Genomic DNA, 12,500 nt, shown 5'->3' on the forward strand with positions numbered 1-12,500 from the left:
TTTAAATTTGAACCAATGATGCCATTATGTAATCTTTAATACAATTTATCTACATGACTTTGTATGTTATTCATGTATTATTTATACAGACTCAGTGCCCCTCCTGAAACTCTTGATCAGCTTGGTGAAAGTCTTACATTGTTGGAACAACTGCAACAAGATTTGCCAAACATTGAGGCCAAGTTTCCGCCCCTTCATCAACAGTTTGCCATACTTGAAAAATACGAAGTGGCAATTCCTGAAGAGGTAGGAGTAATGGATTGATGTTGGGTAGATTGCAGTGAAATGAACAACTTATGCACTTGCTTCTTTCAGGCAGCACAATAAATTGAACTTTCATGATTCAAATCCCATTCAAGTCTGGATATTTTAGCCTTCTTTCTCAACTGTGTCAAGATGGTCTAAACTATGGTGATCTCTCCTACATCAATCATCTTAACTCCTTAGCTCAAATATTATGATATTTCATATACATAATTACTGTATTCTCTATCAATAATTATATATATATAATGAACATACAAACATTTAATAGGATTCCAGCATTTTAATTTTGCACTGGTGGAAGCTTAGAGCTGTCTTTTGTCAAATTTTAAAGCTGAACCTTTATCTTTCCAAGAAATCACTCTATGTCATGCATGTTGCCTTGGGTGTGGCCCATTGGTTATGGCTATTCTGATCACAAGTTGAATGTGATCCTGGTAGCATGTGGTTCAACTTCAAGGTTGCGCTTGTAAACAGCCAACTGGTTTGCCTCCGGTCAGAACTTTGAGATTCTTAAAGTTGTTGCTGTTCTGTTGTATCATTTAAGTGTTTCATTGACCCTGAATAGCCCCTATGGTGAGTGGTCAATTACTAGGTACATATATGTATGTATGTATGTATGTATGTATTTATGTATGTATGTATGTATGACTTTGTATGTACTGTACCTTATGTAAAGATATTCTGTACGCATTACTATAGATCTCCAAATGATAAAAAAAATGACTTTATCTACCTGGAAGTGTGAAAGGAAATTTAGACAATCTGAAACCATATTAGTGCATTTAACCAAATGAATGGCAGAATTGCATTCAACACAGCTTTAGTAATACATGTAAGTGAACTACTCAGAGCTTAATTATTTGGGAGTGGGAAAAAAGGAATGTTATAATCAATTATTCTTGAATGTTTTCATGTATCATCATGATGATAGATTCTTTGCACATAATATTCTCCTTTGCCCAGGTATGCAATAAATGTATTAAAGTTATTGTGCATTGGAGGGTGTTTGCAGGTTAGGGTTGCAGGTCATTGTTTTACTGCAGCTGGAACAACCCAAACCTTTACTAATGGTAACATTAGGTCTAAAAAAAATAAGGTTTAAGGTTAGCATTTTTGTAAAGGTTTGGGTTGTTTCAGTAATGAGGCCCTGACAGGGTAAATTCTGACAAGCAACATGGCCCAAAAAGTAGCGACCGCACATACAATGAAATTCCAACAAAAGACATCCTTTCCCAGCAAAATTCTGACAGTGACGTCAAGGCCGAGAATGAGCCAATTAAACCCTGACACGTGTGATTTTAAAATTCAGACAAGCGACATGGGACCCCCCCTGTCAGGGCCTCAGTCATGGTAAAACAATGACCTGCAACCTGCGCTTTAATCCCTCTGATTGTACAACCTCTTTCATTCTCAGGTGCAAGAGATGTTGGACCAGTTGAGTGGCGAATGGGTTGCATTCCAGCAGTGTTTGATTGACAGTGATGCTATGCTGAAGAAAAGCAAAGAGAAATTCAAGACAGGATTGATTCATTCTTCTGATGAATTCAAGAAAACTGTCACTGCATTGTTCGATGAATTTCACAACAGAGGCCCATTCAGTAGCTCAGTTTCTGTGAAGGAGGTTTGTATTGCAATATCTTCACATATTCAAGACATTTCAAAGGTGGCTCACTGTAATTCAGGCAACATTAAATTAATTAACACTAGAGAATGTGCCGAGAGAAAAATAATTATATGGGCTATTCATCTTCATCACCTCAACAACCATCTCATAATATGTAATTTTGTGTCTTTATAGCTCTTTGTCTTCACTAGTTAAAGAACTTTTGCACCTGTTCATTTCCCCCATCTTGGGAACTGCTGACTTGTATTCAATTTTGTCTTTGTTGTGTACCGATGTACATGTAGGCACTTTTCAGGTTTATTCATAATACATGTAAGCTCAAAGGAAAATAGGTATTCCAATTACTGTAAATGTGTTGTAATGAGCATCAAGGAGAATTTCTTGTTGGGTCAATCTTCTCTAGGCTCTGGAAGAGGTTAAGGTCTACCATGAACAAGTCACCAACTTGAAATCCCAAGAAACCAAGCTTAGAAGAGGGCTAAACATCTTCAAGATCGAACAAGCACCATCAAAAGACCTGCAAGGAATAGAAAAGGATCTGGAACACCTTGAACAGGTCTGGGCCATCACCAAGGAATGGGAAGAACTGTGGGATTCCTGGAAAGTTGGCAAGTTTGAAGAACTTGTTACCACTGACATGGAAACAACATCACAGCTATTGTTTAAGAGGCTAAACAAGCTGTCCAGAGAAGTGAAGGTGGTGTAACGTAATCGTTTGTTATTCTTTTAACTAAAGATACTTTAGTCTCCCTTTTTTTATTGTAAGCCATAATTTAGAATACCTTCTTACAAAACATCTAAATGCTAGAGATCTCTAAAATTGTTTCCCTGACAAAATGCTCTTTTTGCAGGACAAAAACTGGGAGATCTGTGATTCTATCAAGTCTCGTATAGAACAGTTCAAGCGTACCATGCCTTTGATCCAGGACCTAAAGAACCCAGCCATGAGAGACAGGCATTGGGCCCAGATCAAGTCAGAGGTTCAAAAGCCTTTTGACCATAATGGTGAGATATAAGTCCAGGCTTGAGCCTTATTAGGTACATCACGAAGTGTCCCCTTGCTCATTTCTCCAACATTACTCGGGTCTCAGAATACACAGGGCAATTAACAATTTACAAAGTGTCCCCCAAATGCTTCTTGTCAAGTAAAGATTAACAGCTGCATTTACCCTAACCATTGAAAAAATAACGCTAACCTTTACTGTACATTATTGTTGGAAATACATGTAGGTAGCGAATGCTTAGACTTAAGGGGACACTTCTAATAAACCAATTGAACCATACACCTAGGTGTAATCCGGGACATAAGCGACAATGGTATGACTTGTTTTGTTCTGTTATATGAAGGAAATACATCACTTGTAACTTCCTGTTAAAGGAAAATGCCAAATGATTATAGGGTTTAAATGGCTACTGATACCAATTTTGCTCTAGCCTGAATCAGTACTGTCTCTCTCGACTCAATACTCAGGGGATGACTGAGACATACTCCTGGGGAGATTACTGCAGGTATGGAGGACTTGCGTCCTGTCCAGGGGGAGTAACAATGCACTAATTCGCTTTACATGTATCTTACCAAAACTGTTTCCGAGAATTGATGTGAGTGACTTTACTGTTACCTGCCAGAAAAAAAATATCTTTTAAGGTTACAAAGCTATTTTAATTAAGTGAGTAAAGACTATTTACTAGTAAAAAAAGGCTTTACTTGGAGTACTATTCTTGTCAAAGAAAGTGCTTATCAATATGACAGTGAAGCAATACTTTCCCTTTTATCAGCATATTTTATCTATATGATATTATACATATTTGCCTCAAATTTATTTAGCTGAGGACTTCACTCTTGAAAAGATCATCGAGTTGGGTTTGGATCAGTTTGCAGAGCAGATAAGTGAAGTCTCTGGGGCTGCCAGCAAAGAGCTTTCCATAGAACAGGTACAGTAAGGTGTTACATTAGGCTTGAAAAAGGTTCTTATTGTCCCTGAGGAAAATTTGTAGTTAATGGCACTGGAATCATCTTTTTAGTATTGAAATGTTGGTGTTTTTGGTAACTAGGCAATTGCAACCATTGCTGAGAGCTGGGAGCAGATAACACTGGATATTGGACCTTACAAGGACCGTGGACATTTCAGGCTCAAGTATGAAAAGTTTATTCAACATCTGCATGGCTTAGTGTAGGATTGTGTTGGGAGTATCTAGGAGAATTAATTTTTGGCAACAAGCTCCTGGCTGTATTGAATGCTGCTGGCACATTAGGCCTTACCATGTCATACTTTATGCATTTAATATCAGTGTGCAGGGAAGATAATGAAGTAACATGACTTACTGACCTACAAATCTCTGTAAACCACCCCTGGCTGTAAAAACTGCTTCCCCCCCCCCCCTCCCCTCTAAGATTAAACAAATGCCACATGAACTAGGCTGAAAAATGCAATTACCTCTGTTGACTTGCACAGAAGTTCTATATTGCATATATGTAAATACATGGATTCCACTTTGCTTTGGGCCCTTTTAGTTATTAAAAAATAGATGATAGATACTGTATGCACGGTTAATTAGAAACAAAATTGATATTAGGGGCACACAAATCTTTACATGAGTTAATTACGCTGTGTTCTTCAAAATAATGCTTAAGAAATACTTAAATGATGATAGTTGTTTAATAATATTTTTTCATTCTGCCTGTAAATACATTCTTTATACCCTTTCAGGGCAACAGATGATGTATTTCAGCAGCTGGAGGATAATCAGGTCACTTTATCAACCATGAAAGCATCTCGATATGTCAAGGCTTTTGAGACTGAGGTAAGGATCATGTGTGATACTACGTCCTAAAACTAGCGACCACCCCGTGACTGATAAATGAGGTTAGAAAAAAGGGTAGAGTTGTTTATTTCAGGGTTACTTGAGTTAAAGTCAACTGTTTCAGTTTTTGTTTCAATCCTTAACAAGTCATTTTTTAATATGGATACTTTAAAATCACCATGATCATTCAATATAGGTTGACAAGTGGGAGCGAACACTGTCTCTTATACTAGAGGTTACTGAAATGATACTGACAGTTCAACGGCAATGGATGTACTTGGAGGTGAGTCTTCAAAATAATGGTCTGGCACTTTGAACTGTATGTTGTTGGTAATACTTTTTTCTGTTTCATTTGGTACCATAACATACAAAAGTACCTGTTTGATGATACAGATTGTAGAGTCAGTCCATCTAAATAGTGCAGTCAGTTTTCAATTCATTTGGTTAAGTGTAAAGTGGTTTGAGCCAAGTTAAACAGGTGAAACAGGTACATATCACTTGAAAGAGGGAAAAGGTCGTGAAGATTTTGAGTGGAAACAAATGTCATTAACCCCAAGTCTCACCCAGGGCCTGTCAACCAGCTCCCATTGACATAGCAAAATTGTCTAGTGTCCTTTCTTAGACTCAACTGGCTTTAAAGTTGACATTAATCTTGTTTTCAACAGAATATTTTCCTTGGAGAAGATATTCGCAAACAACTTCCAAGAGAGTCAGCTGAATTTGATGATGTTAATGCCAACTGGAAGGTATGTACAGTATGGCGTACATAATTTTATCAATTTAATTCCAGCTTACCAACACCATTCGATCAGTAGCTCAATCCATCTTCTGTTGGGTTTGCTGCAGGTAATAATGCAGAGGCTCAGCAAGGATAACAATGCATTGAGAGGAACCCATCATCCAGGTGAAGTTTGAACCCACTTTGTCTTGACTTTTTCCACCCCACATCCAGCAGGGGAGGAACAGAACTTCAAATGACAATATTACTGTTACAGTAGCACCTGGAACACTTCCCCAATCTCATGGTCCACTTCACTCAAACCAACACTAACTATTGCGTTGTTAGTGAGAAGCAATACTGAATTCTCAGACCAGAGTTTTTCTCAAGTGTACAGTATTTGGAAACCTTCCGTGCATAAGTTAGCTCAGCTAAGGCAGGCAATTAAAGAGAAACTCCATTAAGCAGCAACTAGGTTTGGATGTAGGCTAATCATTATCATTATCATCATCATCATCAATATTATTATTGTTGTAATTTATTATTATCATTATTATTATTATTATTATTTACCATAAAAAGGCCCACATAAAATTCAATAACAACTCTACTTGCTGACATCGAACTGATGAATGTCATTAACCCATTGACTCCCAGGGGGTTCCCTATTGACGAATAAAATCATCTGGTGTTAGAGTAAAATACTAAGTCTGGCTGGTTTAGACCGGTTTAGGCCGGTTTGGGTGCTAAAGGGTCAATATCAAAAATACCGTAATACTCTTTGTTTGTCCCTCCAAAATTTTGCATAAGCATTGTTTCCAGTTTCTCTTGGGACCATTATAAGTCCCAAGAGAAAACAAAAACAATGCTTATGCAAAAATTTGGAGGGAAAAACAAAGAGGATTATGGTATTTTTGATGTTGGCTAATGGTCCTTATTGAAGTTGAGCCTGCAGGCACATCTTCTTTTGTTTAAAACTACATGCAAAAGAGGCTTAAGGGTCAATTTATTACAAATGCATGACCCCTTAGCGTCATTCTTGTGGGAAAATTGCTGATAACTCTGATAAGGGCTATTGCTCTCAAGATCTTGAGCTACTCCTCTATTTCTGCTGTCTCCTATGCGCTCCACAACAGTGCACCATTGGATCTTTATAATTAGATCATTCACTGTCTGGATTATTCATTTCTTTGTATGAGAATTACCTTATTCATTCACTTATTTTGTACCATCTTTAGTGGCTGCTGACTGTATCTTGTCAGATGCCGCACACTTGTTCGTTTTGATCTGCCCATAGATCTGACGCTAAGTTTATGTTTCCATAAAGATTTGAACAACACTTCAAAAGTTCTAGGGAAATTTAAACTTGTGAATCACTGACGACAGATTTTCAAGTGATAGTTTTTAATCATTTCATTACACGCTGCCAGGTCTTCTTGATACACTGAATGACATGAATTTGAAACTGGAAGAGATCCAGAAGTCACTTGATATGTATTTGGAGACAAAGAGGCAGATCTTTCCACGATTCTACTTTCTTTCCAATGATGATCTCTTGGAAATACTTGGACAGTCCAAAAATCCTGAAGCTGTAAGTACATGTACTAGCCTGGAGAATTAGTGCCAGTTACCAGTTTTGTGAGTAGCACAATCATATACATTGTTCAGTAGTTTCTTTCAATTGATAGCACTTTGGGCTGGTATAGTTACTGTCAGTATTGGTTTGCCAGCGACCTTTCATGAAGATAAAAGCACAAACAATGGAAAAGACAACAACTCAATATCAGTATCAGTTACTGATAATTTTTGGTATTGTACCTAGGGGTATTACTTGATAGTGAATCCTTGCTTAAAAAATTCACAGTCATTTATTTTAATGGTGATTATGTATTCCTACAATGTATGAAACCAAACATTCCTTTTCATTTGTTTTTTGAAAGGTTCAACCTCACTTGAAGAAGTGCTTTGACAATATTAAATCTCTGAAGATGGCAAAGGTAAGACACTGTGAGACTATTATTAACAATTGATTGTGAGACTATTATTAACAATTGATTGTGGGTCATAAAATATAAGAATCAAAGATTCTTGACCAAAAGGGTCCATGGAATTTTCCATGTACCTTGTAACATTGAGACTAATTCATAAATGTTTTCCTACTTAATATACTTTCAGGTGAACTTCACCAAGCCTTAAATTGTCACTTTCCTGCACTGGTAATTTGTTTCAGATGTCTTTTTGTTCATTCATGTTATTTTTATACTTGTTTTAACAGATGGGCATCACCCAGAAAATAGAGGCAGTAGGCATGTACTCAGCAGAAGGAGAATTTGTGGAGTTTGGACACTCGGTTCTTTTAGAGGGACCAGTTGAGGTGTGGTAATATAATGCCCCTTAATTTAACTTGACTTTAAAGTGCATGACTAATAAAATTGTGACCATGCTTTACATAAATGATCACAACATGTACAGTATGTTACATGAATAATCACTTCAAATCAAATCATGCTCAAACCCTAGGAAAGCCCCGTCATCATTGTGACAATCTGCTTCCAAATTCATTGAATGTGATTTGGTTTCTAAACCCAGAGTATCCTTTCATCAAAATGAAATCTAGAACAACTGCATGACTGTACAGTCAGGGGTTTCAATTATAATAATATGCATGAAAAATTACTTGATTCTGATTGACTAAGAGCAGTGTAGTTCAGGTGTAATACCAGTGCAAATTACACATTGAAATTCTGGATTACGGTTGGCTAATAAACAATAGGGTTTGGTCAGAACCAATCAAATCTTTTGTTTTCAAGTAAAGCGCATGCCCTGGATGGCACAATTTATGGTGCAATTTTTCTATGATTGCGTGAGGCGCATTCGTTTCTTCTGCTTATAAACCATCTCGAATTTTGGTTGTCTTTGAAAAAATTTTACTCAGACATGCTTATTTATTCCAAATTGCACTCAAAATCATGTGATTACCTATACAAATTTGGTGAATTGGCAGCTGGTTTGAGTAGAGTAACTGATTGTTGTCATGAATGAAAAATGATAATCATAGGTTCAAAAGAATCTGTCTTTAGTTGCCTTACTTTACTAATAGGGGAAAATAGTAGCCAACCTTTTTGACTGAAGTAACCAGTGCTTTTCGGCAGCTGTTGGAGGCAGTGCAGCCCACTGGTTAGGGTCCTTGCCTTGAGTAGGGCATGTAGTTCCCGGTGTTGTGGTCTGTCTTCTGTGGTGTATCATGGTTGGGAGGGTAAAATACTCAGAGAGGGCCGTACAGTGTAAGTTAGAAAACTGTAACAGGTTACTTTAAAAATAAAGGTAAAGATAAAGAGATCTGGAGATCCTGGGTTCAAGACACATTCTGACCACTTGTTGAATTTGTTCCAGGTAGTCCCTGGTTCAATTTCCTGGATGCTCTTGTAAATAGCCAACTGGGATTCTTAAAGTTGTTTTGTTCAATGCTCAGAGATATTACATGTAGCTTCTAGCTACTCTAAAAATCTGAGGGTATTAATAAAAATATTAATAATGATACTTACTTACTTGCTTGCTTGCTTGCTTGCTTGCTTGCTAATGCTTGCTTGCTGGCTTGCTTCCTTGCTTGCTTGCTGGCTTGCTTCCTTGCTTGCTTACTTACTTACTTACTTACTTGTTTACTTATTGAAACCACTGTACAATATCTTCATTAAAACATGCACAAACCCAGTGAACTAACACATTCCAAGGAGGTGAATGAGAAAATAGGATATTGTTATCAATATAACATGTGTAACAGCAAGCAACCATACTTGAATAAATGTTAGGAAATTTTGCCCAACTGTAAGTGGGCTCTCCCAAACAAAGAAGGTTGTTTTAAAAGAACTCCTCGTCAACATTACTTTGCTCAGTATTGAAAGTTTTAAATATGAACACATTATTGTTACTTTATTTTAATTATACGGGTATATACATGTATTTTGTAGTTTTAGGGCATACTTATATATGTAACTATATCTCGCTCGTCCTCAAGAATTGTACAATACTTTATTCATCCGTAATATCTGTTCATCTGAGTTAAATAAATTTTAAAAAATACACTTTAAGATGTATCTTTTCAGTGGTGTCTGAGGGATACTCAGAAAAAAATGTGGTGTTGCTTTGAAGGAGTCATCAGAGCTACATTTGTCATGTTGTTCATTACAATAGCAACGAAGCAACCATTATCTCAACCTGCTTCACTCAGTAATGCAACGTAACGAAAATATATTAATATATTTTTATTGTGGATTAAACTTGATTGCAAATATTATGAATGTTAAATAGGCATGGCTGTGTGATGTGGAACGGAGCATGCGCTGGACACTTAAGGAATTGCTGAAACAGTGTAGACTTGCTTTGAGGAAAAGTACCAGTAGGCGTGACAAGTGGGTTAAAGAATGGGCAGGCCAGGTAAGTGATTACCATTTTTATTTTAATTAAATTGCATTATTCTCTTATAAAACCCTGTGGAAACCAATTCCATTTGCCAAGCTAGAAAAAGTGTCACAAATAGGAAACCTCTTCGCTACTCTTTCACAGCTTGTGTTGGTTGTCAATGGCTTGATTAACATGTTGATAAGAGACAGAAGTAGATAATTAGTCATTATATTCATTTGCATCATAACAGAATGATTTTATGGATTCCGAAATACATGTGCATTACCACTTTTCAAGTTGTACAGTCATTTAGGTTGGCAGAAGGTGGGCTAAAAAATTCATGTTTACTTATTTTTCTGAAAAAGATTTGTCTTGATGTTCCAATCTGTGAAACTTCACTCTCCCTTGCAGTTGACTATCACCTCCAGTCAGATGCAGTGGACAAGTGATTGCACCAAGGCATTGGCCAGCACAAAAGAGCGAGGTGACAAGAAAGCTTTGAAGAGTTTGAAAAAGAAACAGGCAAGGAGCTAATGTAGCATTATTTTCTGTATATTACCAAATGCTCCCTGGACTAACTATTTACTCCTTGGTTTTAACTCTCTCAATCAGTGGCAATCAAGAGGAAACTGCTTGTGTTTAAGAATATACCTCATTTTCTGGAGGGTTTATTTGGGGAACCAACATGGTGGGCATTTCTCTGTCTATGAAGGGCACCAACATTTCCATCTCCTTTCCATTTTGAAAAGGATAGCACATTACATTATAAGAAATGAACAATTTGATTTCATTTTCCTGGATTTGTGTTTATTTCATTCATGTTTTCTTTGCAAGGAGTGAATTCCTTCTGCTTTTTCTGTACCAACATATATATTTTGTCTTTTTGTCCAAAGAGAGAGTTTACAATCACTTTTTGTCTCTGCTTCAGATTTCCATGCTGAATAAATTTTCTGAGATGATTAGAGGTAACTTGACAAAGATTCAGCGACAGAAGATTGTAGCTCTGGTCACCATTGAGGTGCATGCTAGGGATGTAATTGAAAAGATGATCAAGTCTGGTTGTGGTGATGTGACTGCCTTTGAATGGCTTAGTCAGTTGAGACTGTATTGGGACAAGGTATTTGGCTTTGCAGTGTCTAATGTTGTCTTAGTTAAGGCTGTACCGAACACTGTGTAAGGACAGATAATTACAAATTGTAATTTATCTGTCCAAGTTGTTTGCCTGCCATTATTGGCCAGTGAATCATTTAATACAAGTTTGACAACTGATTGCAGGTGGGCTCAATGAAATCAAAGTCATTCCATTTTGAAAAATCTGTTGAAGTGCGACATGTTTTTGACACGTGAGGACATCCTTTGAAAAGTGGCCCCTCAGTAATCAGAATGGGGACAAACAATCCAGGGAAAAAATACCATGCCTTCTGACTGGGGGGACATATTAGCCTAACAATTTCGTAGTGTACAAATTGGCCTTACCTGGTCATTGTTTTGTTGGCATGTGAAGGAACAATACTTCCGAGAAGACAACGGGATTAGCATGCTAGTTTAATGAAGTTAAATGCAATTTAACTGACTCAGAGTTAACAACTAGGGGTGGCTGTGGTAAATTGTTGTCAGAGGCTTTGTTATATTTGTGCATGTATCGCATTCCTCGCGTGTCTTGGGTTGTACAGCTTATTTATCGGTGTGGCGGGAAGAAGGAACATTTTGTGTGGAACGTTTAGCAGTTTTCCCCTACCTTCCCCCCATATACTTTCCACTGTTTTTCAGTGTGATGGGTGCATGCTTATCTTCTCTGCTACGTAGGGGCTCATGACTGGGCAGTCAGGTTTTGCCAGCCATCGGTGCAGTCTCCATCTTGGAGCTGGCTTCCAAGGGTGGAAGTTCCAGGATGTCTCAGGCACTTAACCTCCACTTTGCGATGTTAACTGCAAATAGTTGTATGGATAATACAGTAGTTGTTAGCTATGAGAAGTAAAGTATACCCACTTCAAAAACAAGAAAGATGCATCATCAAAGATGCTTCATTAAAGAAGTTTGCCTCCAAGAGGTAACCATACAGGTTGTAGCTCAGCTGTAAAGCTTGTGTCTACTGTTTCAGGATATTGATGACTGTGTGGTGCGGCAAACAAACACTCAGTTTCAATATGGCTATGAGTACTTGGGGAATTCTGGCAGGCTTGTCATCACTCCTTTGACAGACAGGTTTGCAATATTAATAAATAAATAATCCATTTAAAAATGTTTGGATTTTATTATTCCACTATTACGCCATTTTACCATATTTGGTCAAGAGAACGCACAAAATATGAGACGGTAATACACTGTAGTGTCCCGGTTTGACCGGTTTAGAATAGAGCAAATATGAACTAAACGGGAGTTTTTCAATGAAGGAAATTGTCTTCAACACGATGCAAAGCCTGATAATTTAGCTTGTTATCGCTTGTCACCTGTCATTTTGTTTATCCAAATAAAGATATTTGGCTGGCTTTTTTTGTGCAGTTTACATCGTTCGCACGCGCCCTGAAGGACAGATGAAGCATTTTTTTCAAAACACTCTTACCAAACAAAATTGAAGCAAAATAACACCTTTTTTGTAGCGGAACAATACATCTCTTATTCGATGGTTTAACATACAATACTCGCGGACATTTTGCTCATTGCTCGTATTTTTCCTCCTACGGAATT

At 37.4% G+C, this 12,500-nt stretch overlaps 1 protein-coding gene across 3 annotated transcripts in view; it reads left to right on the forward strand.

Moving 5' to 3' along the window:
• The window catches only part of LOC137984113 (dynein axonemal heavy chain 2-like), an 86,520-nt gene that overhangs the window by 21,962 nt on the left and 52,058 nt on the right, over positions 1–12,500 (forward strand). For all 3 annotated transcript variants that reach the window (XM_068831323.1, XM_068831324.1, XM_068831325.1), the window contains exons 23-39: positions 90–246; positions 1,682–1,888; positions 2,295–2,588; positions 2,743–2,896; positions 3,717–3,823; positions 3,944–4,026; positions 4,600–4,693; positions 4,890–4,976; positions 5,359–5,439; positions 5,540–5,597; positions 6,842–7,002; positions 7,352–7,408; positions 7,687–7,785; positions 9,720–9,845; positions 10,224–10,334; positions 10,741–10,929; positions 11,914–12,017. In XM_068831323.1, the coding sequence (XP_068687424.1) occupies positions 90–246; positions 1,682–1,888; positions 2,295–2,588; positions 2,743–2,896; positions 3,717–3,823; positions 3,944–4,026; positions 4,600–4,693; positions 4,890–4,976; positions 5,359–5,439; positions 5,540–5,597; positions 6,842–7,002; positions 7,352–7,408; positions 7,687–7,785; positions 9,720–9,845; positions 10,224–10,334; positions 10,741–10,929; positions 11,914–12,017 (2,169 nt within the window). The remainder of the gene's footprint in view (positions 1–89; positions 247–1,681; positions 1,889–2,294; positions 2,589–2,742; positions 2,897–3,716; positions 3,824–3,943; positions 4,027–4,599; positions 4,694–4,889; positions 4,977–5,358; positions 5,440–5,539; positions 5,598–6,841; positions 7,003–7,351; positions 7,409–7,686; positions 7,786–9,719; positions 9,846–10,223; positions 10,335–10,740; positions 10,930–11,913; positions 12,018–12,500) is intronic.

Source organism: Montipora foliosa, chromosome 13, assembly GCF_036669935.1.
Source record: "Montipora foliosa isolate CH-2021 chromosome 13, ASM3666993v2, whole genome shotgun sequence".
Classification (NCBI taxonomy): Eukaryota; Metazoa; Cnidaria; class Anthozoa; order Scleractinia; family Acroporidae; genus Montipora; species Montipora foliosa.